This window comes from Chamaea fasciata, unplaced genomic scaffold (assembly GCF_029207755.1).
Source record: "Chamaea fasciata isolate MVZ Bird 193981 ecotype frontalis unplaced genomic scaffold, bChaFas1.0.hap1 SCAF_3, whole genome shotgun sequence".
In the NCBI taxonomy this organism is placed as follows: domain Eukaryota; kingdom Metazoa; phylum Chordata; class Aves; order Passeriformes; family Sylviidae; genus Chamaea; species Chamaea fasciata.
This window is the reverse complement of record NW_027094088.1, coordinates 59,131,236-59,157,908: the sequence shown is the minus strand read 5'-3', so window position 1 is coordinate 59,157,908 and position 26,673 is coordinate 59,131,236. Positions and strand designations below refer to the sequence as shown.

At 36.8% G+C, this 26,673-nt stretch overlaps 1 protein-coding gene across 1 annotated transcript in view; it reads left to right on the top strand.

The window, feature by feature from the left end:
• The first annotated feature begins 103 nt into the window (after positions 1-103).
• The window catches only part of ENPP3 (ectonucleotide pyrophosphatase/phosphodiesterase 3), a 35,626-nt gene continuing 9,056 nt past the window's right edge, over positions 104-26,673 (top strand). The window contains exons 1-20 of the mRNA XM_066179168.1: positions 104-364; positions 3,485-3,563; positions 5,355-5,477; positions 6,748-6,873; positions 7,925-7,985; positions 9,252-9,349; positions 11,878-11,957; positions 12,503-12,622; positions 14,039-14,148; positions 15,536-15,601; positions 16,474-16,546; positions 17,014-17,122; positions 17,276-17,404; positions 18,832-18,863; positions 21,618-21,745; positions 22,665-22,731; positions 24,130-24,217; positions 24,967-25,136; positions 25,249-25,306; positions 26,090-26,244. Of these exons, the coding sequence (XP_066035265.1) occupies positions 251-364; positions 3,485-3,563; positions 5,355-5,477; positions 6,748-6,873; positions 7,925-7,985; positions 9,252-9,349; positions 11,878-11,957; positions 12,503-12,622; positions 14,039-14,148; positions 15,536-15,601; positions 16,474-16,546; positions 17,014-17,122; positions 17,276-17,404; positions 18,832-18,863; positions 21,618-21,745; positions 22,665-22,731; positions 24,130-24,217; positions 24,967-25,136; positions 25,249-25,306; positions 26,090-26,244 (1,986 nt within the window). The 5' untranslated portion in view covers positions 104-250. The remainder of the gene's footprint in view (positions 365-3,484; positions 3,564-5,354; positions 5,478-6,747; positions 6,874-7,924; positions 7,986-9,251; positions 9,350-11,877; positions 11,958-12,502; positions 12,623-14,038; positions 14,149-15,535; positions 15,602-16,473; positions 16,547-17,013; positions 17,123-17,275; positions 17,405-18,831; positions 18,864-21,617; positions 21,746-22,664; positions 22,732-24,129; positions 24,218-24,966; positions 25,137-25,248; positions 25,307-26,089; positions 26,245-26,673) is intronic.

The following is a 26,673-nucleotide window of genomic DNA, read 5'->3' as shown; positions in this document are numbered from 1 at the left end:
TTCTTATCTTGAATAGTCGGGCTCCCTGAAGCTGACAATGTTTTTCAGTCTTTGACCTTTCAGAGTAGTTTTCCTGCTTGCTTTGGCTTCTTGCAAACCTAACACGGATGCAAATGCTGAGATCTCATAAAAAGTTCTATGAGCAAAGTACTAGAACTCTGGAAGGAGGAGTAGCATCTAACTCACAGCTAACACAGCTGGGAAGGCTGAGGAAGGCGGAAGAGGCAGAAGAGAGGCAGATCTCGACAAAATGGAGCTTGAGGATGATATAACCAAGGATTACAGAGGATATTCGGAGGAGGTGTCTTTAAAACCAGAAGAGTACATGAAGAAAAAAGCTTTGAAATACAAAGTCATCTGTGTTGTAAGTAGCTGCTCTTCAGGGCTGCTAGTTTAACAATTCTCAAATCTGCAGGATTTTTTAAAGTTTCATTGTATCAGTATAATCATTCAAATCTGCAGGATTTTTTAAAGTTTCATTGTATCAGTATAATCATTCAAAGTAGCTTAGTAATTGGTAGTTAATGTTTTACTGCATGAGTGTATAACCGAAACTGCACTAGCTTCACTGGCACATTTCTAAAGTTCTGGTACCTATGAAGCAATTTTTTTTTTCTGGCAGTTTTTGTTGTACTTCATTTACCTGAGAGTTCTTTTGCATAATTAAAACCTTGCTTCGATTTTTTCATTTTAGACATTGTCTTAAACCAGATGTGTTTGTGGCCAAAGCAACCACACTTTCTTTTTGCTTACTTTTGTATCTTTACAGTTGTCGTTAACAAAACAGAACCTATAGGCAAGTCGTTGGCAGAAAGCATTCAGGAAGCAAGGCATGGGAAAAGCCGAATGTAACATTTTGGACAGTATTGTCAGTCCCGCATCTCAAATATCATGTCAACTCTTTACGTCTTCCCTGAGGCTTTAAGAGCTATGCAGATGCCTTGTAAAATAAATAAAGTGTAGGCTTTTTGAAAAGTTTTTAAAATATATTTTTGTGTTCTGTTTGTGACCACAATAGACACAAATACTAAATACGTGTAAACGTTTGCACGAACTCTTGCATTTGTAAATTGAAATTTAGACAAAACTACAGATACTGATTTTAGAAAGGCTTGCAACTTAATTTTGAAATCAGCCCTATGAAAAAGAGAGTCAAGCTACTATACTTTTCAGCTCTATGTCATCAGAACAATTTCACATAGTACAATTTCCTACCTGATGCTGCATTATGCAAGGATTGCATAAAATATGAGGGAAATACTGGAAATGGTAAAAAGAAGATGAAATAGCAGATATGTTTTTCCTAAAGCCATCAGTTAAAAATGAGTCATGAGATACAATACGGGAAAATTACATAACTATAATGGGAAAATTGCACAACTATAAAGGAAAGTAAATTATACCTTCAAGAGGTACTTGGAAGAGTAAAGTGAGAAATGTAAGTATCCTAAAACATATTCATTCTTTCAGATGCACTAGTTTTCAAATGCCTGTCTGAACAAAACCCAAAACCTACGTATTAGAGGTGTAAACTGTTAATATTCCACACAGTTTATGTTTTTGATAAATCCAATGCATGAAATACTTTCTTGGCAACCTTTTCCTGAAAGTTTTGGCAGAGAATTGAATACTCACAAATAGGAGTCATAAGTACTCCAGCGAACAGAGCATATACGCTAGGAACAACTTTTCTATGAATAAGTAATTGTAATCCTGAATTTAATCATAGAAGTTAGCTGTGGAAAGCCTGAGGATTTGAAAAGGTGCTTCCTATGTTATTTCACCTTAAGAATGAATGTCCCAAAGTCAAGAGTGTTTGTGTAAATGTTATAATAAATGCAGCATCTTATCTGTATACCGGATAGGAGTTTTTGGGTTTAACTTCACCTGTCTCATTATTTGAAGAACTGGGAATGTTTGTTGCTGTAATAGCTGTACTTTATTTTTTACTTCAATTTAGTATCATCTATTTATTTCAATTACAGATGTGAGTTTTAATCAAAATGAAGGGTAAAACCATAGTGTCTTTAAGGTGAAAAGTACGTGCTCTGGTGATTAAGCTTATCTGTGCTCAGTGAAATATGACTTGTTAGGTGAACTTGGCAGTATTATCCTCGCTGCCCAGAAAACGTGGCTGCTGGTCTAGCCTAAAAGAACACCCCAACACCCTTCTTTTCAGACCCTGCTGACTGCATGTAGGGTTAAACTGCTGCCTTCACACATGAGGTCTCTCTTCAAGGGACTTCAGCATTTCTGCCAGTTTGGGCAATCTTTCCACACATCCTTACTCCACCTGACTCTCTCATCCAGTTCTTGCACAAATTCAATTTCCACTCGATTTTGAGGTACATCTGTACAAAAACCTGTGAGTAAGCAGCAGGAAGAAAGTAAAGGTGAGAAGGAGAAAGTGTGAAGGAAGTAACTATGTCATTGTTAGTGTTTGGTGTTGCCCGAGAAATAAATCAGTTGTACATCCACACCTGAGAATTGAGCAGCCCTCCCTGCTGCCACACTTCTGCCCAACCACCTGCACGGCAGGACAGGCAGCAGCAAGGATCAGGGGATGAACGTGCAGTTGTTCTCAGTTCCTTAAAATTGCTGTAGTCTCAGATAAGAGGCACCATTACAATAACGCTGAGCTTGTGGGTAACCCTCTCTCATTCTACTTTATTTTCAGCCTTAGTATTTCCAGGAATCAGTCAGCTTATTCCTGGAAATAGCAGAAGACAAAAGAAATCTCTGAGGCCAAAGTGGGACATAAACTGGGCTGGTTCATGATGTTTTTTTCCGTGATATGCATTTCCTTTCCCATGATTATATTAGCAAAGAGGAAAGTGCATAAATCACAAAATAATCTGAGAGGGTTGTCACTTTTCACTGCACCTTTCAGCCAACATGGATTGCCATTTGTCTTCGGTATATATTATGCTGATAGAGGCTTCCTCAGCTCTGCCCTAGTCTCCCGAAAGTCATGTTTCTTTCTGGTATAGAGTTTCCTTGTGCTGTTAGTCTCTTTCCAATTTCCTCTAACTTACTAACAGGGTGACTTATTATGAAAAACTGGCACGTGGGTGAAAATTTTACACTTGCAGCCTCAATCCAGCTAAATCTCTTAAGAAATCCTTGTGGTCATATCAGGTAAATACAAAAGATAAATAAAAGTAATTGCCTTTATTTGTACAGGTAAGGCATATGCAAAACAGATAAATACACTGATTACTTCATATTATCTTTTCTCCAGTAAAGATTTCCCCAATTACAACATTGCAACTGGACATAGGTTAAAAGTGCAACATTAGGACCTCAGCTTCTAAGGTTATAATTATTGTGCCTCTCCTATCTTCAGGCTCAATTTTTTGATTAAGAACTTCAGAGAAATGATTAGTTCTTAAGAAATCATTCATTCATAGAAAAATAATAATAGAGTTAATTTCTAGCAAACATAACAATTTATCACAATTTATTCCCTGTGTCTGTGTGACAGGTTCTGCTGTGTGCTTTGGTGGTCGTATCCCTGGGACTAGGTTTAGGACTAGGACTCAACCGTGGAATCCAGGAGCAAGGTATGTTTATGATACTTTCAGCATAATTGCCAACGATCTGGATCTGGTAAATGCTTTCAGCAAAGGCCCTTTTGTAGTGTGATGCAAATGATCTGTGAAAAGTCACCACCTGTGAAAATAAAGTTCTTGCATTTTTCAAGTTCCATTGTGTAAGAACTGAACACTCACAATCTATACTTGAAAAACCTGTCCTAAACAACCAATTGCCTTGCTGAATATTTTCAAAAGCGTGAAACCTAGTTCACAGCATGTTTTATTACATTAACACTTCCAGAAAATTTGAGATATGTGTTATCTTATTACATATAATTATTGCAATTATTTGAACAATATTTTGTTCAAGAAATATCATTGGATCTTGTGCTTAGAGTATATTTGGAATAGTTCAGATAGCTGATGCTAAAACTAGTTATGGATATTCTTTGAAAACTTGAGTTTCTGTAAAGCTACAGTAAAAGGTGGTGGTGGCTTGATTTGGTGGAATGGTATTTCTTAGTTAGAAAGACAAAGTAATGTTTTGATGTCAGGGTGAGAACAGGGTGAGAATCTAGGGGAGAACAAACAAACACAACACATTGTGAATTAAATAAAACACTTCCTTTAGAATCCAAACAATAGTATACCACATTGGAGGAGTTCAAGGAAGCACAGTCTCTTTCTCATCGCTAATCAACACATACTGTACTTGTTTACCTAGTAGCTCATCATGTCTTAGACCCTTCTGAAGACTTTCAATAACATGGGCCCTAGCAAAGAAGATGAAATGGAACCATATTTGGTTTTTGATAATTTGAAAATCATTTTAGCTCTGCATAGGCTCTACAAAGTGGATACTAAAGCCCAAATTTGTAGGCAGTGCATCCTGCAAAAGCATGAACCTTGTGGTAATTACAATAGAACTGCCGTATCAAACCTGAGTAAATGGTTATACCTATTCCTGTTTAAGTGTGTGACTGGAGAAGAAAGCTGGAAATGCAGGAGCTCAGCAGAGTTAAAACAATACATCTGGAGTACAGGGAAAGTGGACGTGGTGTGGAGGCTGGTGTGGAATTGCAAGTCATCTTTGGAGATTTGGGGTGGTCTTCAGGTGTCCTCAGGAAACCCAGAGCTGTCCCTTCACCCTGCTCAAAGGTGTCAGAGCTGTGCTGAGGAATACGTCTCAACTTCCAACACCAGGCCCCTCATTTGGACACTTTTCTTTGTTTTAATGAAAGCAACCAAACCTACAGATTTTAAGGGACATTGTAATGATAAGGTAGCAGAGATATTGCCAGAATCCTGAGTGCACCAATAAGCTTTATGGATTGTTCAGAGGGCTTTTGAATGTCTCCAGGAAAGGAGATTCCCTTGGGCTGTCCCCATCTGCCCAGGGCCCAGCGCTGACCCAGCAGGGATGGCTTCCAGCTCCCCACAGCCTTTCCCTGCCCAGCCATGAGTCCTGCTGAGCCAGGCCCACCCACAGGCCAACAGCCTGGCCTTGACCTGTCCCTATTGTCGGGGAAGTGCCCAGTGCCTGGTATGGGGCTGCCGTGGTGCTGCCTCAGCTGCCTTGCTCCAGGCTGGAGTGGTCCCAACAGCTGTCAGACCTTCAGCTCCCAGAGAAATTCCTACAGCCTTGCTTCCACTGTGTTGGCCCGTGTGCTAGTGACCGTATTGGAAAATGGCTAGGGAATCAGATTTGGAAAATTATTCAGCACATCTCTCCCTGCAGCCCATATCCATGATCTGTTTAACTGACCTGCCTGGGACAGGGATATCCGAGCACTCAGCCTCTCTGCCTTCTCCCTACAGTCAGCTGCAGACACAAGTGCAGTGAGCCACACAGGAAAGACGTGTCCGGCTGCCAGTGCGACAGCGGCTGCAAGGAGCGTCGGGACTGCTGCTGGGACTATGAGGACACTTGTGTGGAGCCAAGTAAGTTCCTCTCCAGGCAGTGTCCATTTTATTTTGAATTTGTTTCTTCATGTGACTGTAATAGAAAATGGGTAATTCTCATGTTTACACAGATACACAGAAGTTGTGTCACATTCCTGGGGGAGGGAAATGTGACAAAAATCACAAAGTCACAGAATAGTTAAGGTTGGAATGGATCACTGGAGGTCATCTAGTCCAACCTCCCTGGATCCTAGAGCACACTTCTGAGGCTTGTGTCCAAATGGCTTTTGAATGTCTCCAGGAAAGAAGATTCCACAACCTCTCTGGGCAACCTTTCCTGTGCTCCATTACCCTCAACAGTAAAGTTATTCTTCCTATTCAGGTGGATGAGGCAGAGTCAAGCTGCCTCTGTAATCAGGTGGCTAGAGAGCTGTAACCTGGTGACCTGGCAGGACACAAAATCTTCCTGCATCTTTCTTAAATCAGACCCCTGCATTTTTGTCCCTTATGCATAACCAAAGCATTTGTCATGCATATTTCATGGCACTTATTAAGGTGAAGATGAGCATAAGCAGAAATAATCGTTGTCTTTAAGCAGGGCTCTTGAAGCAACCTTGTTGTGCTGGTATCTCTTGCATATTTAAAAGTAAAGGAGTGTTTCCCAGTCAGCTGTGCTTTCCAGCCTCATGCAGACCTTGGTGGGTGCCTGTGACTGGAGGAGCCCACTTGTCTTCTGGGGGAATAGTCTGGTTCTGCATTGAGGCCACGCTCCTCTGCAGTTACTGTCTCAGCTTTCCCAGCAGCTGCTCAGATATTTCTTCATCCTTACTGCTTTTTCTGCCCCCTTCAGCCTTTACTTCTCTTTTTTTTTTTTCCTTTATGATGGAAGTCATGTGCAAGACCGTGAAAAAGATCAGTTTACTTCTCTTTTTCCTCTGTAAAAAATATGGAATGGGTTTTTTTGTTTGTTGTTTGGTTGGTTGGTTGGTTGGTTTTGTTTGGTTTTTCTCCCTAGATCTTTTGGGAAAGATGGAAGGCATGACTCTGGGGACACCATTGTAAAATAAATTATTATATGACTCTGTGTTACTGTTCAATGGCTGAAGAAATAGGCTTTTTGTGTTAAATGAGATCTTGAGTTTTCTTTCCATAGCAAACTTCTAAAGCAACTCAAACAGTACATATAAATAACATTTTTTTTTTCCCTTACCTGTTTGGAGAATTTCCATGCAAAGAAGCTCACATGAGGTTTTAAATGAAATTCTGAAATTAGGATCATGAATCATAACATTTTTCTTTGAATTTTCAGCCCGATCTTGGAAGTGCACTAATTTCCGCTGTGGTGAGACAAGAATGCCTGGAAGTTACTGTTCTTGTTCTGATGACTGCTTGCAGAAAAATGACTGCTGTGTAAATTACTACACCATTTGCAAAGGTAAATCAAAAGTCAAAAAGTTTTATATATAAATTATTCTATGAAATAGATGGGCAAACATTGAAAATATAAAGGTAGGTGAATTAATTTTTCAAAACTAGAGTCTGAGTGACATTTTGAAAAATTAATATGTTTTAAGGTGAAGTTTTTGGTATTTTTGACTGTGAAAAGGACTGTTGCTGCAGAACACTGTGAATTGTGTCATTCATGAGAGAGACAAAATGATTTGGATATTGCAGAAGTATGCCACACATGGGGACTTTGGGTTGTTTCCTTTTTTTTTTTTCCCCTTCCCCCAAAATAGATGGAGACAATCTGAAGTATATGTTGTAGTAGTCATCCCTAATTTAAGATTTCCCATCCTTTTTATTACAAATCTAGTTTTAGATTGGATTTTTCATGTTTTATTTATTTTTGAATATCTTTGTTCATGGCTAATTTCATACTGACTCCAGCTAAACACATAAAGAATAGTACAGGTATAATTCAGTTTCAGGAATGATACTTCAGGACTATGCTGGTGACATAGTATCTGTTATCAGAATTCCTTTATGTTATGGAAAGGGATAAATTTAAGGCAACTCCTGCAAAATTGTATTTGTTAACTGAATGCAGATTAAAGCTAAAAGGGGTTAAACCACAACATGCAGAAAGACCTGGGCTTGTCTTTAAGTGTGTCAGTGGTACCCAGAAAAGAAAAAAGGATTAAGTAGCCCAGTGTTGACAGGATACAGTTTGAATATTTTTCATTTAAAACCTAGTAAAAGGCTAAGCTTTCATAGTGTTTTCTTCTCCATTTTGTTTGTTTGCTTTTGTGTGTAGTATATGTGCTTTGTTTTTAACTTACAATTGTGGGCACTAGTCCTTTCTGGGTTTGAGGGCCTAATAGGTTGCACCAAATGGTTTCTGAAATAAAGGTGTCTTTAGCCCTATAATTCTGTTGAAGCAGAAAATGTTACAGGAAGAGCTTTAAAAAAATCATCCAGGTAGCTGCTTTTTATGGTGGTGGGGGGAGTTCAGTGCTAACTCAGTATTTTTTTTTTCTTTTTAGGTGAAACATCTTGGGTAGAAGAACCCTGTGTGCCAGTTGAAACTCCTCAGTGTCCAGTTGGGTAGGATAAAGGAATTTGTCTTCTTAGCAAATAAAATCTTTGCAATGGTCAGAAATACTCCAGTGTCCTGAAACAGGTTTTCATATTTACGGAGAGTAAAGTCCATGCCCTGAGGAATATTCTGTAGTAATGGTTTGTGGTTAGGGATGTTTGTTCTTTTTAAAACCTTTGTCATCTTTTTGCACATTCATTGATCATTTACAGTTTAGAGCAGGGTACAGGAGTTCAAATTCAGATTAAAATTCAAATTGCAAAGGCCTGGAAAAATTGTTAGAGTTATCTCAAAGTTCATTTATCACATATTGTTCATAGTCCATTTTATGTTACCATACTGTATCTTTGACAATTCAGATAAGTCACCTTATGCAGTCTGTAATAAGAGTTACAATCTGTGATTGCAATTCTTTAGGCAACAGGGTTGTTTCTGTTTGGTGTTTTTTGGGGGTTTTTTTTTGCTCCAATTATTTGCAGGAAGAAAGGTGTATTTAAGAGAAAGCTATGAAGCAGCTGTATATCTACAAACGCTGAAAAATATTTGTTATTTGTGTAGTATTTCAGAATCATAGAGGCTAGGCAGAAAACACCATGTAAAAGTTGTCCTCGAAGAAAGACAAAATAATTTCTGGTTCAGTTATGATATTTGTTATGTAATTCATTATTTTATTTTATTTTACTGCCAATTTAGTTTATTATAACAGTAAGACCACTAGCATTATGACTTCCTTATGGGTTCCTGCATGCACCTCCCAACATAGGCATAAAACTACACTTTTTAGGTTAACAACTTGCTGAGTTAACACAGTTTCATAGGCAAAAACTTGGAAAGTAGCTTCTTTAAGTGCTATAAACAGCATTGCAATATAAAGATCCATTTAATTTCAGATTCAAATCAGTAAGCTGTTTTATGCAGGCTGTTTTTATACAAACTGTTGATGCTAGTGTGCTTCTGTGTTTTGGAAAGAGCACTGTTAATGAGAAACAAACAGGGACAGTGATTAATGCCTGATGTCAATATGTAACTTTTAAAAAAATTACGATTGAAAGGATTACTTGCATTTTATTCCTCCAGTGTTTCTTACCAGAGGGATTGTACATTTGCTCTCAATTTGGAACTATTTCTTTATCTTGCACTGTGTTATTAATTCTGGGATGCACATGAATATTCTAGATCCTGCTTGTAAAAGCTGAATTTTTATTGTTAGAAATCTTAATTAGTCACCAACTCTCTAAACTTCTTTATGATGATAAACCTATATTTTCTTGTAGATTTACTCGCCCACCACTTATCCTTTTTTCAATGGATGGGTTTCGAGCAGAATATTTGGAAACTTGGAGTTCTTTGCTGCCAAATATTGAAAAACTCAGTAAGTTACCAAGGGTGCTTTGACTGTTTCCTTTAAAAGTCTGCATGCAATCTCTCTGATCCCTTTTGCTACTGTCATGAATATGTGTTGCTTAGCAATAAAAAAAATCACAAATCAGATCTCTCTCATCGGTTGTATATTTTCATTATCAGATGTTCTGCATTACTTGTTCTATTTGCACAGCAAACATGACTTTTTTTTTTAAAATAAGGTCTCTAAAATTGGTCAGCAACTTTTTATTAAATACACAGTTTGAAATATACATTAAAACACAGTTTAAAACTGACAAAAAGTTCCAGATAAGGATTTCCTGCACTCACAGTACTGAATTAAAAAATAAATAGCTGATAAGGAGTTGAACATTATAGTATAATACATTGAGTTATTGGAAAATTTTTCTTTTTTTTCAAGTCAGATATTTTAAGGTGTTAGTATGTTGATGTTATTGCTCAAGTAACCATTTTCCATATTTCTGAATACTGCGAGGAAGAGTAAGTTGAAGATCTTTACCTTGTGCTTTAAAGCACACTAAAAAGTGAGACCATTAGTGTACACTTGGTTAAAATTCCTGAATATTTTAGAACCCAGATCTCCAGACATTTTGTACCTGGACAAAATGTCTCCATATTTAGAAATTTCTTCTCATCAGCAGTAGTCTAAATTGACAGTATTTGTATCAGTTCTGAGTATATTACATTACATTTCTATAGTGCTCATTTGAAAATATCACAAGTATGTTATGAAGTACTACATTTTACCAAATAGTTAACAATCTTGTTTGTGGATGAGAGTATCCAGAAACTTGAGCTTGAACTAATGTGCAAACCTGGCTTCTCGGGCTAATCATTTATTCTCTGATGTCATTCTGACTGGTAGGAACTTGAATCAGTGAAGTAGTCATGAATGCTGAAGTCAGTGGTCAGTTCCAATATTTTGAAACAAGGTGAAAAGGAAATGCCAAACTGGCAAAAGGAACGAATACCATTCTATGTCTATGTTTCCAAGGAATCCTTTGAAACAAGAACTGGTCTTATTCAGCATTGCTCATATTTGTGGTCAATTTGAGGAATTGTTTATGCACATTCATGCTTATATTTCTCAGAAATCTACAGGAAAGGGAAATTTTTTTTTTGCAAAAGGAAAAAAATGTAATGTTTATTTGTAGCATAAAAAGCATAAAATCTTTCCTGTCTATTAACTCCTTTAACTTAGAACTTTCAGTAAAGGTGATTGAGCTTATAGAATATGTATACTATGAATATAGATCCTTTATTGTGCAAGAGAAATCCATAGAAAATTTTGATGATTTTCTCATGTCTTTCAATTATTCAATTATTCAGCCATTCTTCAAACATTCTTTAGGCCTTTTTTTTTTTTTCCCCCCCTGTATCACATTAGAACAGTTTAGTTGAAAAATTTCACACTTTCATTGTTTCGGTTGCTTAGTTGAAATCAGCTTCTGTTCTTTGACTGAAATGCTCTACATCAATGAATAAAGTGTGTTTGAGCATGCATGAAATAATCATCGGGTTACAGCTTAATATAGAACTTTGTCCATGTGAGTTAGATGTAAAAACATCATTAAGGCATTTTCCAGTCTTCATGTTTTGTGGGTCAATAAGTTGAATCTTACAGTCTGTTTAGACATTACACATGGGTGTGTGCTGAGTACCTTTCGTTGATGAAAAATAATGCAGTGTTTGGAGATATAGGTAGGACATCTGGGTTGGGATTCACTCAAGGGCAGAACACCTACATTGAGAAATGTTCTTGGAGATGTCTGCATGTGAGATGGTTATATGCTCATTGAAGTCAGTGCCTTTGTGTATAATTTAGTCTGCACAGTGCAGTGCAAGAGCCTAGAGGTTCTTGGCTCTACAAGAACCGGTTCAATTAACAGCCAGAGGGTGCCACAGGACAAATTGTTGCCCTAAAATCTGTGGTTTTGGTATACCTCAAAGTGCCATGGCCTTCAGCAGTCGTGTCAGGAGAATACAGATCTCAAATTGATTTGCATCAAAACTGTAAAGTTTCATGCAGATGTCTTGGACATCAGAGGGTTTCTCACATGGCACCTGGCTCCAGTGCTTAAGCAACTGGGTCCTTCCCTGTTGGTCACCAATCAGCTCTGCAGAATATCTGACCTCAGGCTTCAGTCTCATTGCATAAACATGTATAGCTAGGCTGTTTTGGATCTCAGAAGTATCTGAGAAATTTATTTGGATTGGCAGAGAGGGTGGAGGAGGAGCATCTGGATGCCAGAGGGGATCATTAAAGATTTCTCAAAGGATCTTAAGTCTCTAGGCTTTAGGCAGCTGAATTGGGCATCCAGGTCCACTGACTGTGATTGGACAGTAGGCTTAGCTCACAAGGAGATATCAGAACTTTAGGAATCTTGTTTTGAAGTCACATTTCTCCATCTAAACCCACAGCAACTGATTGTGGTGATTTTTGTTAGTTTTAAAGACTGTTAGTTTTCAATTAAAAAAATATAAGGAAATGTATATTAATACCCTGATCGTTTGCAGAAACATGTGGGACACATTCAAAATACATGAGAGCTGTTTACCCCACGAAAACCTTCCCAAACCACTACACTATTGTCACAGTAAGTGAGAATTTTTGTTTTTCCTTTTCGTTATCTGGGTAACACAGAAAGGATTTTGTGATGCCTATCATTTTCTGGGTAATGGGAGCTCATGCTACAGATATGAGAGATAGAGATGCTGAGATGGTACGTACAAGCATGACCGGTGTGGCTATGCATGTTGTGCTGTCTGTCTCTGGCCTGTGAGCCAGTTGTTCCTGATCCTTATCAGTTTAATTTGATGTGGGTGAGCATGGGTGAGGACACAGCCTTTTGATGATAGCATTTGTTAGGGTGGGTTTGGCAGCTGACATACAGCCACGGGACGTGCAGGGTACTTAATGCACAGCACATCAGGTTTTAACTGGGCTGGAAAAGGGAATTTGATGGGAGCACTGAATTCATTGGCAGGAAGACCATCTGTGTGAATCAGGAAAGCATTCTGTTTCTAAGATAAAACAGTTCTTTAGAAATTGCAACACTGTAGCAATGTGTATTGAAACATAGTTTACGGTACATTTGATTTCAGGGCTAAGCATTTTATTTTGTTTATTCTCATTTTACAGGGATTGTATCCAGAATCTCATGGTATCATTGATAACAACATGTATGATGTAGGCTTGAATGCGCATTTCTCACTTTCAGGGGAGGAAAAATTCAAACCTGAGTGGTGGAAAGGGCAACCAGTAGGTTTGTTTTTCATATGGTATTTATGTCCAGAGTGGTTTGTGTCATATCATAAAACAATGCAAAAAGGGAATAAAATTTAAAACTGTCCAGTATATTCACAGAAAGTACTAGATAACCTGTAGGCTTCATATTATAGGCTGCCTGTAAAATAGTTTGCTTGTTATGAAAGTAAAAGGACTCTTAATTTGTTAATTCTGAGACTTAAAATGTTCACTTAATGTGGCAGTTAGTAAAAAAAGACTGAAATATTTCATCTAGTACTGAAGTGAATTTCTTGCCACAGGGAACCACAGTAAATTTTCAGTATGATTTGATTTTGGGGAATTTTTTTTTGCTTGTCTTTTGATGACTTGCCACAAAATGAATTTGGTTTCCAAATTATGTCTATTTACACATATCTATTTTCAAGTGTTCAGGCATTTAAAAGCAAGGAAGGAAGTGGAAAATAGCTTAATTTCTGAAAAAAGCGTCAATTATATACAACATATAGCACATTCCATAGCAAACTCAAATTGTGCCTATAGTTATGATTATTATTATTATTAATTTCCTAGAAATATCAAGCTGTAATAATGGTGCTGAAAACCCCCCAAATATATGCAATATGTTGTATACTTACTTAACATACATTTATATGTGTGTGTGTGTGTGTCCGTGTAGTAATGTTTATAATATACTGAAATACCCAAATTTTGGTGCTGTTTTTTTCCTGAAGGATTCCGTCAGGTTTGTAATGTTGCACTTTTTAGGGGCACTTCTTAGGATTTATAGAAATATGCCCTCTTATAATAAACTCATATAATTAGAATCTATATCTGAAATAGAAATCTATACAAACTAAAATGAAACTAATAGAATAGAATATTTCAGTTGGAATGGACTTACAGTTATCATCTAGTCTAGCTGCCTGACCAACTCAGGGCTGGCCAAACATTAAATCACATTTTTAAGGGTGTTGTCCCTTAAAAATGCCTCATAAACACTGACAGGCATAGGGCAGCAACAACCTCTTTAGGAATCCTGTTCCAGTGTTTGACACTGTATAAGTAATAAAATGTTTCCTAATGTCATATCTGAATATCCCTAAGGCAGCTTCTTTCATCTTCATGATCCTGGGGTTTGCTGCGGGAAAAAGGATCACTGCCCATTGCCATTTATGGAAATACTTATATGAATTTTTTCCTATGCTGAGAATATCCAAGAAATGACAACATCATGGTTTCCACGCTACTAACTTTTCTTCAGAATGAGCATGTAGGAAACAAAACTTCAGATCAGAAATGGTCATTAGGTAACTGTGATGTGTGAAAGGAGGAGGAAAAATGCGTGCTTGCAACGCATATTTTTACTTTTGTGATCTGAAGTCCTCCAGTGATGACAAAAAAATCATTTGTTTGTATCTTTACTCAAAGGTCTGGCTGACAGCAATGAATCAAAATTTGAAAGCAGGCACCTTCTTTTGGCCAGGCTCTGATGTTCCAATTGAGGGAACATACCCCACCTTGTACACCATATACAACGGGTAAGATTTGATAGGGTTTGCACTAAATTCCTGTAGATTACTCCAAAAATCCAAACTGCTATTTGAGTTGAAGGAAATGAAATACAAAATTTTTAAACAAGCCTGACAGATAAGTGCCATGTCACATTGTCCTGGTTATGTCATGGAATGACCAAAAATACTTGAAATTTTCAAAACCATTCAGGGGATTTGCAATAAGAAAGTCAAAGGGTACTGTACATTCTGCTCTCCTAGACAATTTGGAAGTCTTAGCTAACTGCAAAACACAAGGGAAATTATTAGTAGCCACTGCTAAGTTGCACCAATGATTGTCATATTTCAATGCATAAAATCAACAGATATTATATAGTACTTAAAAAATACCTGCACTTGAGAATAAGCTTACAGATAACCTATACCCTAAGACAACAAACACAAACTCGGCAGCCATGGCAAGATGCTATGGAAGACACAAATCATTGAAAAGAGGCTGCTGGATTGGGAAGCTGCTGAAGGAAGAGGGGCTTTTAATTTCCTCTGGTCTTGCTTGCATGTTTGACAATGTGGACACAGCTGTTGAATCATAGCTCTTGTATGGTTTTTTCTAGTTCATTCAAAGGTTACACGTGAAGTACCAACTGTCTTCATAGTTTTTGTGACATTATTTTCGTTGTGGTTTTTTTTTCTGTTTGTGTTTTGTGTAGTTTGTTTTGCTATGCAAGACATTGATATTAGTAAAATATTTCTAGATTTTTGATGATTGTGATGATTGCAGTGTACTTCCCACAATTCTTCACATTTAGTAAAATAATCTAGAGCAAGCATAGAACCAAAAGTCTTTATAGAAAACAGACTGCAGTGATTTGTAGGCTTGGTACTCAGAAGACACCTGAGTACTTAAGGTAACTACCATACAGCTTGTGCATTACTTTGAGGGAAAGCAGAGCTATTTAATGGGTGAACGCTTTCATAGGAAACAAAGCATGATCTCACAAAGACTTTGATGGGATTATTACTTACTTTTAAAATATGAAAGTCCAAGCCTTATACTTGCTGGAAAGAATAAAAATTATTCTACCTTGTATTTCAGGTTTATTTCCAGAACTTAAAATATCTCTTTTTTTTTTGCATGTATTTACAAATATATGAGTAGTCTCACCACCACAGGTTTGTGTTTGCAAAATCAGGGTCAGTCTAATTCAATACGTAAAGTGACTTACATTCAATTAAAAATGAGAGCAATCAAATTAATTGCAATACTTTGTTAAGATGCATCATTCTTAGTTCCAGATCTGTGACTTTAATATATGATTAGAGTATGGACATTTTCTCTGTGTCTAAGAAATAGAAGTTCTACTCAGAAAGGTTTGTTAACATCATATCTTTTCTTATTATTTTTTCTTTTCAGTTCAATTCCATATGAAGAGAGAATTTCAGGAATACTGAAATGGCTTGATAATGCCCAGCCTGAAAGGTAAAACTTTGTAATATCTACCTGCTTTGTGAGACTCTAGCTTGGAAAGATTTTAATGCCTAGCAATTGAAATTTCTATTGATATTTGTGAAACTTGGAATCTTCCTCACCATTTCAAATGATTATTTGCTGAACTTAATCCTGTTCTGTGTCTTATCATAGCTATGATAAGACTGTAAGTACAAAAGATTAAAAAGTGAACATATATCTGAACAGGATGTACTGTTGTTTGAGTTTTATTTGATTGTTGTGTCTTTTTTTCTTGGTGTATGACCTGTAGGAAACATTGAATATTCAGTTTCTAGTCTAAGTGTATGGCTGAAAGATTTTACATGAAGGCTATTGCACAAGAAAGGTTAAGTACATGAAAGTAATTGCAGTAAGTAATTCAGGATGAAAAGTAAATGTCAGTGCTGATCGTGGTGTTAACTTTGTGATGTTTAAAGAAATTAAATATTTTATATGACAAGTTGCTAATAAAATCCTAATGTATTTGCAGTTAGGAGATTCTCCCTAGAGTCTCACTGTTTAGTCAGGAAGAGCTCTTTCAGATGGTAGTTCCATTTACATCTGGAAAAGGATTGTTTGCTCTGGTGTCTAAGATCTTTCCCAGAGTGATACCTGTTACAGATATTGGATATTGTTTCTGAAATTGCAACTTCAAAGAGCCCATGCTGATTAATTAGAAAACTCTGAGGAAGGTGAATGATTATATTTGCTGTATGGACTGTTATCAAACTTTACAGAGGTTATTTTTAATTCCTTCGAAAATGTCATTTAATATTGCTTTTTTTTTTTTAATCCAAATGTTGTCTTTAGATGATGCCTCTAAATTCTGATAATGTTCCATTCTTATTTATTTATGACTCAAGGCCTGATATTTACACTTTATATATTGAAGAACCAGATCATTCTGGACATTCATTTGGACCAGTTAGTGCTGGTGTAAGTAGTTTCTATATTTTTCTTATACTTAATTGCACTAAACATGGTGTTGCACTATGAACTTAACCAGTTTATAGACCTGAAAATGATAGTTGATGAAAAATTGCTGTGTCTGTTTTATGACATTTTATTAAGAACTTTTGCTTGTGGTTGAGTCCATTGTTATGATTCCCACACTGTGCGTGTATCAAAAAGAACCATAAACCAAACAGACTGGCAGTAAATAATGTCAGATCATACTATTAGAAAAAATAATAATATTCATATTTAGAATGAACTTTAATTACATTACTATGTGATATGTAGAAGCATGTGGCCTGGCAAATCTTCAGAGCTGTTTTTTATTTATTCCTACACTGTACTTCAATATTTGCTGATTTTTAACCCAGAAGTATTACATTTTTACTTATATGAAGGCAAAAAGTTCAGCATTTAAGGATCTTAGATGTAACTGGTTTATCTCACAGGTAATCAAAGCCTTACAGGCAGCAGATCAAGCCCTGGGGATGCTCATGGATGGGCTTAAACAAAGAAACCTGCACAAGTGTGCAAACCTCATTGTTTTAGCTGATCATGGTAATGTATATACTTCTTTTTTCAATTTAATTTTACTGAGTCACTGTTTGATTCCTCTGTGAAATATGTGAGTTTAGTAGTGTTAATCCATTTTATTAATTACTTTACCTTCCTTGGCGTATGAAAAAGAACTGCTTCTATGTTGCCCTTTAGGAATGGAGAGGACCTACTGCAAACAGTTAGAATATATGACTGATTACTTCGAAGTGGTGGATTTCTATGTGTATGGTGGGCCTGCAGCTCGCATTCGAGCACAGAATGTTCCAGAGGACTATTTTACCTGTAAGTATGGACCAATCCTGGGACTGAGCAATCAATATAGCAGGAAATAAACAAATAAATAAGTAAATTAGGAAACAAATAAACAAATAAGGAAACAAATAAATAAGGAAACAAATAAAAAAATAAGGATAATCAGTAGTAATGGGCAGTGTGAACAGCTTTTTGTTTCCCTTAACTTGGCTTCAACATCCATGGAAGTTGTTTGGGGTATTTTTTTTCAAGAATGACTTTAGACGGAATTGAAGGTTAGAAAAGATTGTTGCAGACTCTAATTTGTACTTTCTTGGCATGGAAAGATGAAGTAAAGGTTATATATATATATATATTTTTTAACTGGAATTCAGGTCTTTCGTAAGTGCTTTGCTCTTCCAAGATTCCTTGTGCAACAGTGGCAGTCAGTCTTTTTGGAGCAATGAATATTTCTGTGTTTACAAAGTTACAGAAATTGAACCTTAGCACAGTGGCATCTAAGCATTGGTTAAGCCTTTTAGCTAGTATCTCAAAAGAACAGAAAATTGAAACCATGTGAGCTAACTCTGACTTGAAATAGATACCATGCTAACAGACTGGGAAAAAAAAATAAATCCCAGAACCTTCTGTTCAGGAAAAAGAATGGAGATAAAATCATGGAAATGCTCTATGTATTGACTTCAAAGAATTTGTAAAGTATTGTAAAAGACATAGTTATTGTAGGTCACAAATAAGAGCTGGGATCCCATTCTACTTTTTATTAATATTTTATAATTGTACTTATTTTTGAAGGCACAATATTTATATGACATAAAGCAGACTTTCTTTGGTTTAAGTCAGACAAAAGCAGAGTAATGAGCTGAGGAAAGAATACTCATGAGTTTTCTGTGTCTTAATAAAAGTGTTGACTCATTTCCTCTAATAGTCTTAGATTTTTCTGTAGGAATTTTTCTTCCATGAAGTGCTCAGATTTGCTTTTTAGAAAGTTAATGTCAAATGGTTAAATCATTCTTTCAAAATGTGCAAAGTGAAAATACCAAGCTAGACTGAAATTTCCTCTGTGACTGTTGCTGGAAGCAAAATACAAGACAAGTGCTCCATGTCCTGTTCAATGTGAAAAAGGTTATGCTTCAGACAGGGGTTAGATAAGAGAAAAAAACCTCGGGTCTGATGATCTATTGGCTTTAGGTGTAGGCAGTCATCACCATGGCAGTTTTCTACGGTCTGTCCTGATGAACCCAAAGTTCTAGTGTTCTAGTTACTTCCACAGGCACACTTACAGGCATTCACCCTTGAAAACGTAACATTCCTACCTGTGGAAGGCTATAGTTACCACAATCTTCACAAGCTAATGAAAACATCAACATTATAGGCAAAAGGAATGTTTAAGTTTTTCTCACTAGGCTTTGTCCTTCAACCATTCAAATGTATATTAATTCATCTTTTCTATTTAACAGTTGACTCAGCAGGAATCGTTAAAAACCTCACAGTGAGTAAATATTCTCATAACTTTTCCTCATAGTTACTCTTAATAGGAATCTGAAGAAAAAACACAGTTTGTAAAAAAATGAAACTATGATGCCAATTTAAATAGTGTACTGACTCCAGTGTACCAGTGGAGACAGTTCTGGAAGTTGTGCAAAGATGATGCACAAAGGTTTGCCATAGGGGATCTCTGTTCAGAGAAAATTTTTCTGTACTTCAATTTGAAAGAGAAGTGGCTGACTTCAAGGGCAGAAACTTGGGTATCTTCACGATAGAAGAGAATACAGCACAGAGGTGCTTTGCACAATAGGCATCTGTTAGCACTGGAACATAGCTGTTGTTGCACTCAGGCTAGCCTATAGTAACTTTTCCACACAACATCGTAGAGCACATTGCCACAAAGTGTTGTAGAGGCTGGAAATATAAGTAGGAGTGGGGGATTTTAGACACATTTATGCAGGACAACACTGTGAGAGCTTTTAGAACTGATCCACAAGGAACATCTGTCTTAAAAACTCCCTGAAGCCTAGAAGAATCTAAGCAGATACGAGACAGAAACTTGCTTCAGTGCTTGGCTTGTTCTTACACACTTTCTCAAAGTGTCTGATTCTGGAAATTTTGGAGATCTGATTTGAAACAGAGTATTAGGCAAGGTGGGCCTTTGGCATCAGGCAATATGGCTCTCTTAGGATCTCTTGACATATCGCTGAAATAGTTGCAGTGCTTTTAAAGTGTGCCGCACCATGACAGGGCCCCTGGAACTACTGATGGTTCTGCTTGGAACTGAGCCATGTTGAATGGATGTAGCACTTGAGGGCAGGTCTAAGCTTGCCTGTTTCTCCCATGTGGATACATTTTGACAGCTGAGTTCTGAAGAATACAAACAAAGAAATGCAGAACAGAGTGCAAACAAAAGGAAGACCAAACCTATTTCTTTTGCTGCGAGGTGATGTGACAGTGCATGGTTCTTTCCTTATACTTTTTTTTAGACAGATAATTCACTTCCTTTTATTTTTTTTTTGGTTGTGTTCAAGATATACATTAATACAGTAATACTTGTGGGATGAATGTGCTGAACAAACTAAAAAAAACCTTGTAGGACAGTTGTCTTTTTGTGTTTCTTTCCTTTTACAATTTACAGTGAGTTAAACATTTAAACTGCTTGCCCTCAGTGTGCTGTCATAACTTCCCCTTCTTTTCGTCATTGCCAGTTTGTTTTCTATTCTGTGACTTCCCCTGGGCTAAGCAGTAGACAGGTGTTGTACATTTAGAAAAAATGCTCTCAGTTTGTAAAAATCCTGGGCTCCCGAATGGATATGTTTCCAGTAAATCACCACAAGAGGTCTCCCTGTAACCTGTTGAACATGTGGCAGTAGGATCAATGGCTGGAAATAGCTGAAGGAGATTTCTCAATGCTACATCTGCTGTCTCACTGTAGGATGTGGAGTCTGTCACATCACAGAGCATTGGTATGAGGGGAATGTCACAATTTGCATATTCTCAACCTCAGCTGAAACTGCTAATAATTACAGAGATGTGACATCTTGTGCTTTATGGGAATAGTCTGATGTCAGGACGTGTCCTCTTTCCTTTTCTCTTCATAAAATGGTTGGTGTATTTTGTCCCTATCAAGTTATTAGAATGAGGGGTTTTTGCAGAAAAGAGAGTTGTGTGTTGTATATTATTTGCCAGTGAATAGACATAAGTCATATACCGATTTCCTCTATTTTTCCTTTTAATTAGACCTCTTCTCCCAGGCTAGCAAACACATTGAATCCTTATTTTTCACGTTCCTGGACTCCTCTGATGAAATCAAAATTCTTCTTTGATGGCTACTGAGGCACAAGTAGTCACTTGTCACTTGTTAAGTCTCATGTCACTTGTTAAAGTCTGTACCCTGAGCATATAATTCTAGTATTTAGAAGTGAAGATGTCAGACCAGACTCCAAGCATGGAATAGTTTGCACAGCCTATGTGGTAAAGGTCTACTTCTGTGGCCTACCCAGCTTCCTAGCAGCTCTTCCCTTAGCATTTTAGATATTCTGGGTTATCCCAGTACTGGATTCCTCATCAGGAGCAACACTTCTGAAGCTTTGCCATGATGCTTGCAGCCAGCAGGAATGGCTTCTAATGGCCAAATATAGTTATGTCTTTGCAGTATGTCATATGGTTATCATTAGGCTCACAATTCCAAGCTCTTCCATGGCGTGCCTGCTAATGCAGCAGTTATATGAACACATAAAACATGGATTTAAAAGCTAAGACCTTTGGCTAACAGCTAAGCAGTGGACGTTTACATGTTCAGGCTTGCAGCTAAAACCCTAGACTATGCTACATTGTGTATACTTGGCTTGCTTCGTTATTTATCTCATGGTAAAGTGACAGAAGGTGGCAGAAATAAACTGCTAGGGATCTTTCTCTTGAGAAACATAATCTTACCAACTGACATCAGTACAGAAATATAGACTAAACAACTCTACTGGGTGTAAGCCTTAGATGTACTTTTACCACAGTATTTATGGACTTGATACACAAATTATATGTGATCGACTTTCAAAGAGTTCCAAAAAAATGTCGCCTTTCCTTGCATTGCTTCTGGGGCCAAAAATGACATCTGCAGGTCAGCCAAGAAGGAATCTGTGAATAATGGGCTTTGTGCTTGTGTTCCTATCAGTAAGATATTTGTGATAATTTTGAATGATGGGCGGTTTTTTGAAACTGAGTGAAACTTGTGACTGGACTCTTTCCTCTTGCACAGTGCAGAAGATCCCCCCAGCACTTCAAGCCCTACCTGACCCCTGACCTGCCCAAACGATTCCACTACGCTAACAACATTCGTATTGATAAAGTTCATCTCTTGGTGGATCGACAGTGGCTGGCTGTGAGGTAACATAATTTGTGTGATTGTTATGCTATTTTTTTCACCCCACTCTCATCCCTTTAATTTCCTTCACAGATGCTTCATTTCTTGTTTTGCTTCAGACTTGTTGCATTTCCATGTTTGTTACAGTTAAATTCATACTATGTGTGAAATGGAAATATAGTTGCTTTGGTGTAACCAAATAATTGTCCAGAACAAACAAAAAGAAATGTGCACTGAAAACGATCTTTTAATCACCCTATTTTAAACTGTGTTCAAAAGTTTTTGGGCCTCTGAAAACAGGATACCTGCACCTAATAACTGTGCATTGAATTGGTATGTGGTGACCATCTCTTTATTTCTCCATGTGTTTTAGCAATGGGTAGGTAAAAATGAGTGTTAGTCACTATGTCAGAGTATTCTGCTGTGTTGTTAATTCTATAACCCATCCCACATTATCTACATGTCTCTTCACCTTTCAGAATCCATGATGAAAATGCACTGTCTTGTAATGCAAAATCCGTTGCAGTCTTATTTATATTATTCCACAGAGGCTAACAGCAGAGTTCTCCCATTGTAAGTTTTCTGTTAAAATGCCAAAGAATATAACTAGGAATTCTTTCAAAACAGATTACATTTGTTCTGCAACCTGCATCTAGGTAAAGGCCTCAGTTCAAAAATAGCCATTTTTTCAATATGCTTTGAAAATATTTTTTCACTGTACACTCATAACCAGCAAGGATAATTTATTACTGTCCATAGCAATTTCTGTTAAAGGAGAGAGAGGTCTTCATCGAAATGAACACTGTGATGAACCATAAGTACTGCAATATGATGGCAGAGTCAGTTCTCAAGGAATAATCTAGTCTGTGAGCCACAATGACTGTTATTAAGTGCTTCTATTAGTGTCATTTTTATTTACACTCTGTGATGGTTTCTCCTTAGGGAAAAAGGTTACACATCTTGTGATGGAGGTAACCATGGCTATAACAACGAATTTAAAAGTATGGAGGTGAGATTATTTCTATTCTATTCTTGCACTTTTTTATATACAAAATCATGATGTGCTGAGTCAATCACCAGAATACAGAACAATGATAGTTTTTGCAGTGCACTTTTTCTTTTCTGGCCACAAGACATGTAAACTGGTCCAAATATTTGTATTGCCTTTCAGCGATGTGTACAGGGCCTAGTAAAATCAGTCTGGGCTTACCTGACCTGCTTGGAGACAGGTAGACTACAGTAAACCAAGTCTACTATGTTGGGCTACAGGACACTGAATTCTTTTGTTCTTTCATTCTTCCACTGAGGCAATGAGTGAAAAATCTCCATAGGCTCTAGGAGTTCATTTGAGCATCTGAAAGCCTGTATGCTCAAATAAACTAAATCTCATTGTCTCTTCTTACCATACAAGAGTTAATCATATCACCAGAACAAAAACATAATTTTCTATATTGTATGTTGGTATAGCTTGTGTTGCAGTTTCATCTCATTTTCACTTCTGGTTACCTGGTGAAAGTATTTTGAGGTCTTGGGCTTTTGTTTTTTTTATGCCCTTTCTTTGATGTGAACCTTTAACAAAGGTCAAGCATGACACTATGTCTCATATTCTGTACCTAAGAATTAGATCCTTCCAGACCTTTACAGCTATGTTAAAATCAAATGCAGTGATCAGAATTGTGCTGAATGTTTGTATGGAAAGAAAAGGTAAATTCTGGTTACCATGGAAACCTTAATAATCCATAACCATACACAGGTGCCACAACAGATGCTTTTTTTAATTATTTTTTTTTAAAGGAGCAAAACGTCATCTTTCTATAATAAATTGAAAATTCCTTTTCTGTTATGGACGCATAATATTATTTTAGAACAGATCATTGTCCTGTTAGTCATGTTTCCTGTATCTCCTGGCAGGCAGCTCAGGAGGCTCATAAAGCAGTAGAAACTCCTGTGAGACTGTACATAGTATCAGTGTTCTGCAACAAGGCTGGCAGGCTCCAGAGGGGCTGCCCAGCACTGCATTGTGCCATTGATGGTACGAATGCAGGTCTCCGCTCAGCTTGGAATAGGCCTCTGCAGTTCCCTGCTCCTTGCTTTAACCATGGCCATAGATTAAGTGACCCAAAGACATCAGAGTGCAACAGGTGTTAAAAAAATACCCCGAAACAAAATAAAATGCATTATATAGTTTAAAATATCCTTCAAAATGAATTTTTGCTTTGCATTTTTCTTCATATTATGTGCAATGGCAGAATTTACCTTCCTTACTAGAACAATCTGTTTTTTTAACCTCTCTAAAAAGACTATTTTTTGTTCCATTGTCCCAGTTTTCATAAAGTGCAACTGAATTGGTTTTGACTTTAGATTCCTTTAGATAACATGTTTTTTTATTTTTACTATTACAATCCAGGCTATATTCTTAGCATACGGCCCAAGTTTTAAAGAGAAAACAGAAGTGGATGCTTTTGAAAACATTGAAGTTTACAACCTTATGTGTGGTGAGTAGAAGCAATCCAGTACTTTAGAAGATAACATTCTAGTATTTTCAAATATCAGTGCTGTAAGAGCTAAAAGAAGCAAAGCTGAAAATTGAGTGAATTAATTCAAAACCAAAACACTGAAGCCATGCTCTCAGGCCTTTTTACACTGCCAAGATATTGGCTTCCAGAAGTTGTTCTGCTTTGAACGTTTTTTCTGACTGCAGAATTCCACTAAAGAATCAGAGGGAACCACACCTGCCATGTGGGTTTGCTGTCAGACCGATGCCTGTGGAATTGAGGATAAGAATCTTGTAGAGTAGTTGCTCATGCTCATAACTTATGATGGACGATTGCAATCCCAGCAGTGTGCAATTAGGAAGCATGTGCCTCAGAAAATATGGATTAAAACATCACACAAAAATGCAATAGGCTACTAGGTTTCACAATGTGATGCACTTGCAATAGCATTTATACTTTGCATTAAACCATCTAATCTTGTGAATGTTATGACAATGTATAAAGCTGTACCAACAGTACGCAAATCCATAGTTACTAAATCTTGATGCAGTGGAAGATAGCAAAGAACCTTCAGACCTAGCAAACTGCAAGTTGGTGGGAGTAGTTACTGTAATAGTTGAAATAATGGCATAAACTATTTCTTCTACCTTTAAAAATGACTAGGAAATGAGTATAATTGCAAAGAGAATAACTTTTTTAAATACTGTTTTTGTCTTAAAGTATGTTTACAAATTTCAATGTTTCAACAGATTTACTGCATATAGTACCAGCAGAAAACAATGGAACACATGGCAGCTTGAATCACCTCTTAAAGAAACCTTTTTACGATCCTTCACATCCAAAGGAAGTCTCATCTCCCTCTTCATGTCCAGTTTTCAGTCTGACTCCTGCAGATGACCTGGGATGCAAATGCAAACAAGTAATTAGGGGTTTCTGGCATCTTTTAATCATCTTTGTCAAATGTGTTCTGCTTTTTTTGTCTTTTTCTAAACATTGGATTAATTTTGAATGATTCTCCTTTTTTTTTACAGATTCCAGATGAGTCGGAAGGTGAGCTAAATGGGAGGTTAAATCTCACCACAGAAGAAAGTAAGTACCAAAAAATGAAAAGGGCAGCAGTGTTTTTAAATCTACACCTGGTTTATATTTTATGTCACTGATTTCAGTGGGAATTTTTGCAATGTTAATTCAAATTGAAAGTGAAGTAAGAAAGTCAGGTCAGAAGCATACTTTTTTAATTTTTCCCTTGCATTTCTTAAAAAAGTTTCTGTTGTAGCAACATGTATATATAGGAATAGGATTTGAACCCCATTAAAATTTTGGAAAAAACCATACAGATTTCAATGGCCTTGAAGAAAATCTGAGCACTGTCAGGCTATGTGACATAACTCTTGTTCTGACACTATTATCTATATTCCTATGTTGTCAATATCCATATCCGTGTCTATATCCCTGTATCCGTAACTTTACCTTTCTCTGATCAAAAATTCCCATAGATAGTTCTTTCTGCCTTTTTTAATGGGGTTTCTGGAAATTTTGGGAAACATTTTAATGCCTCCTAATCAAACAAGATGTAAATTTCACTCCATTGGCAAGATAAATTCAAAATGTTTGTATTAGTATGAAATTTCAAAGAAACAAGAATTTGCAGATCTGATATATTGACTTTTGTACATTAAACATAATATGAAAACTATTTTCTACATTTTTTATTCTACTTATAAGCCTAAAGAACTGCATGATCAGGTTTACTGTTGGATCTATTTGTATTTGCTAGAGTTTTAATTAACAATTATTGTCTGCTCTCTTAATCCCTTGTGCCATCCAAAATGTTATAGAAGAATAAATCAATAATTATTATTTAAATTTTAGTAAAGAAGGCAAGCTCATCTCATTTGCCGTATGGGAGACCCAAAGTTCTTCAGAAGGAAAATGTCTACTGCCTGCTTTCCCATCATCAGTATGTGAGTGGATACAGCTATGATATCTGGATGCCTCTGTGGACTGCATACACTGTGAATAAGCCTGTAAGTTACCACATATCTTTACTACTCTTAAATATAGGATCTAATGGATTAAATATGTGGTCCATTGTTGAGGATCTGTTTAAAAGCTGGTGGATGTCATGTGGCTAAGCCTCTTGTGTCTGAAAAAGAAAAACTGTCTTTGATATCATTTAAATTTCAGCTATCTTAAAATATAGTTTTGAAAAGTGGGAATGTTAGGGACACAAAAGATATAGGAGAGTTGCTGCTAAGCTGGTTCTATTAAGCCTGTTCTGTAAAAGGGATATGCTGTCAAGACAATTCTCCATCTTGCCTGTCAATTCCTGTGAAAAAGCAGGCTGTGGTTTCCCAAATCAGAAGTTTTAAGCTTTCATATGAGTACCATGATCTTTTTCCTATTAAATACCCTTTATGAAACTCTATAAAACAGTTTGTACTAATGCATATTTC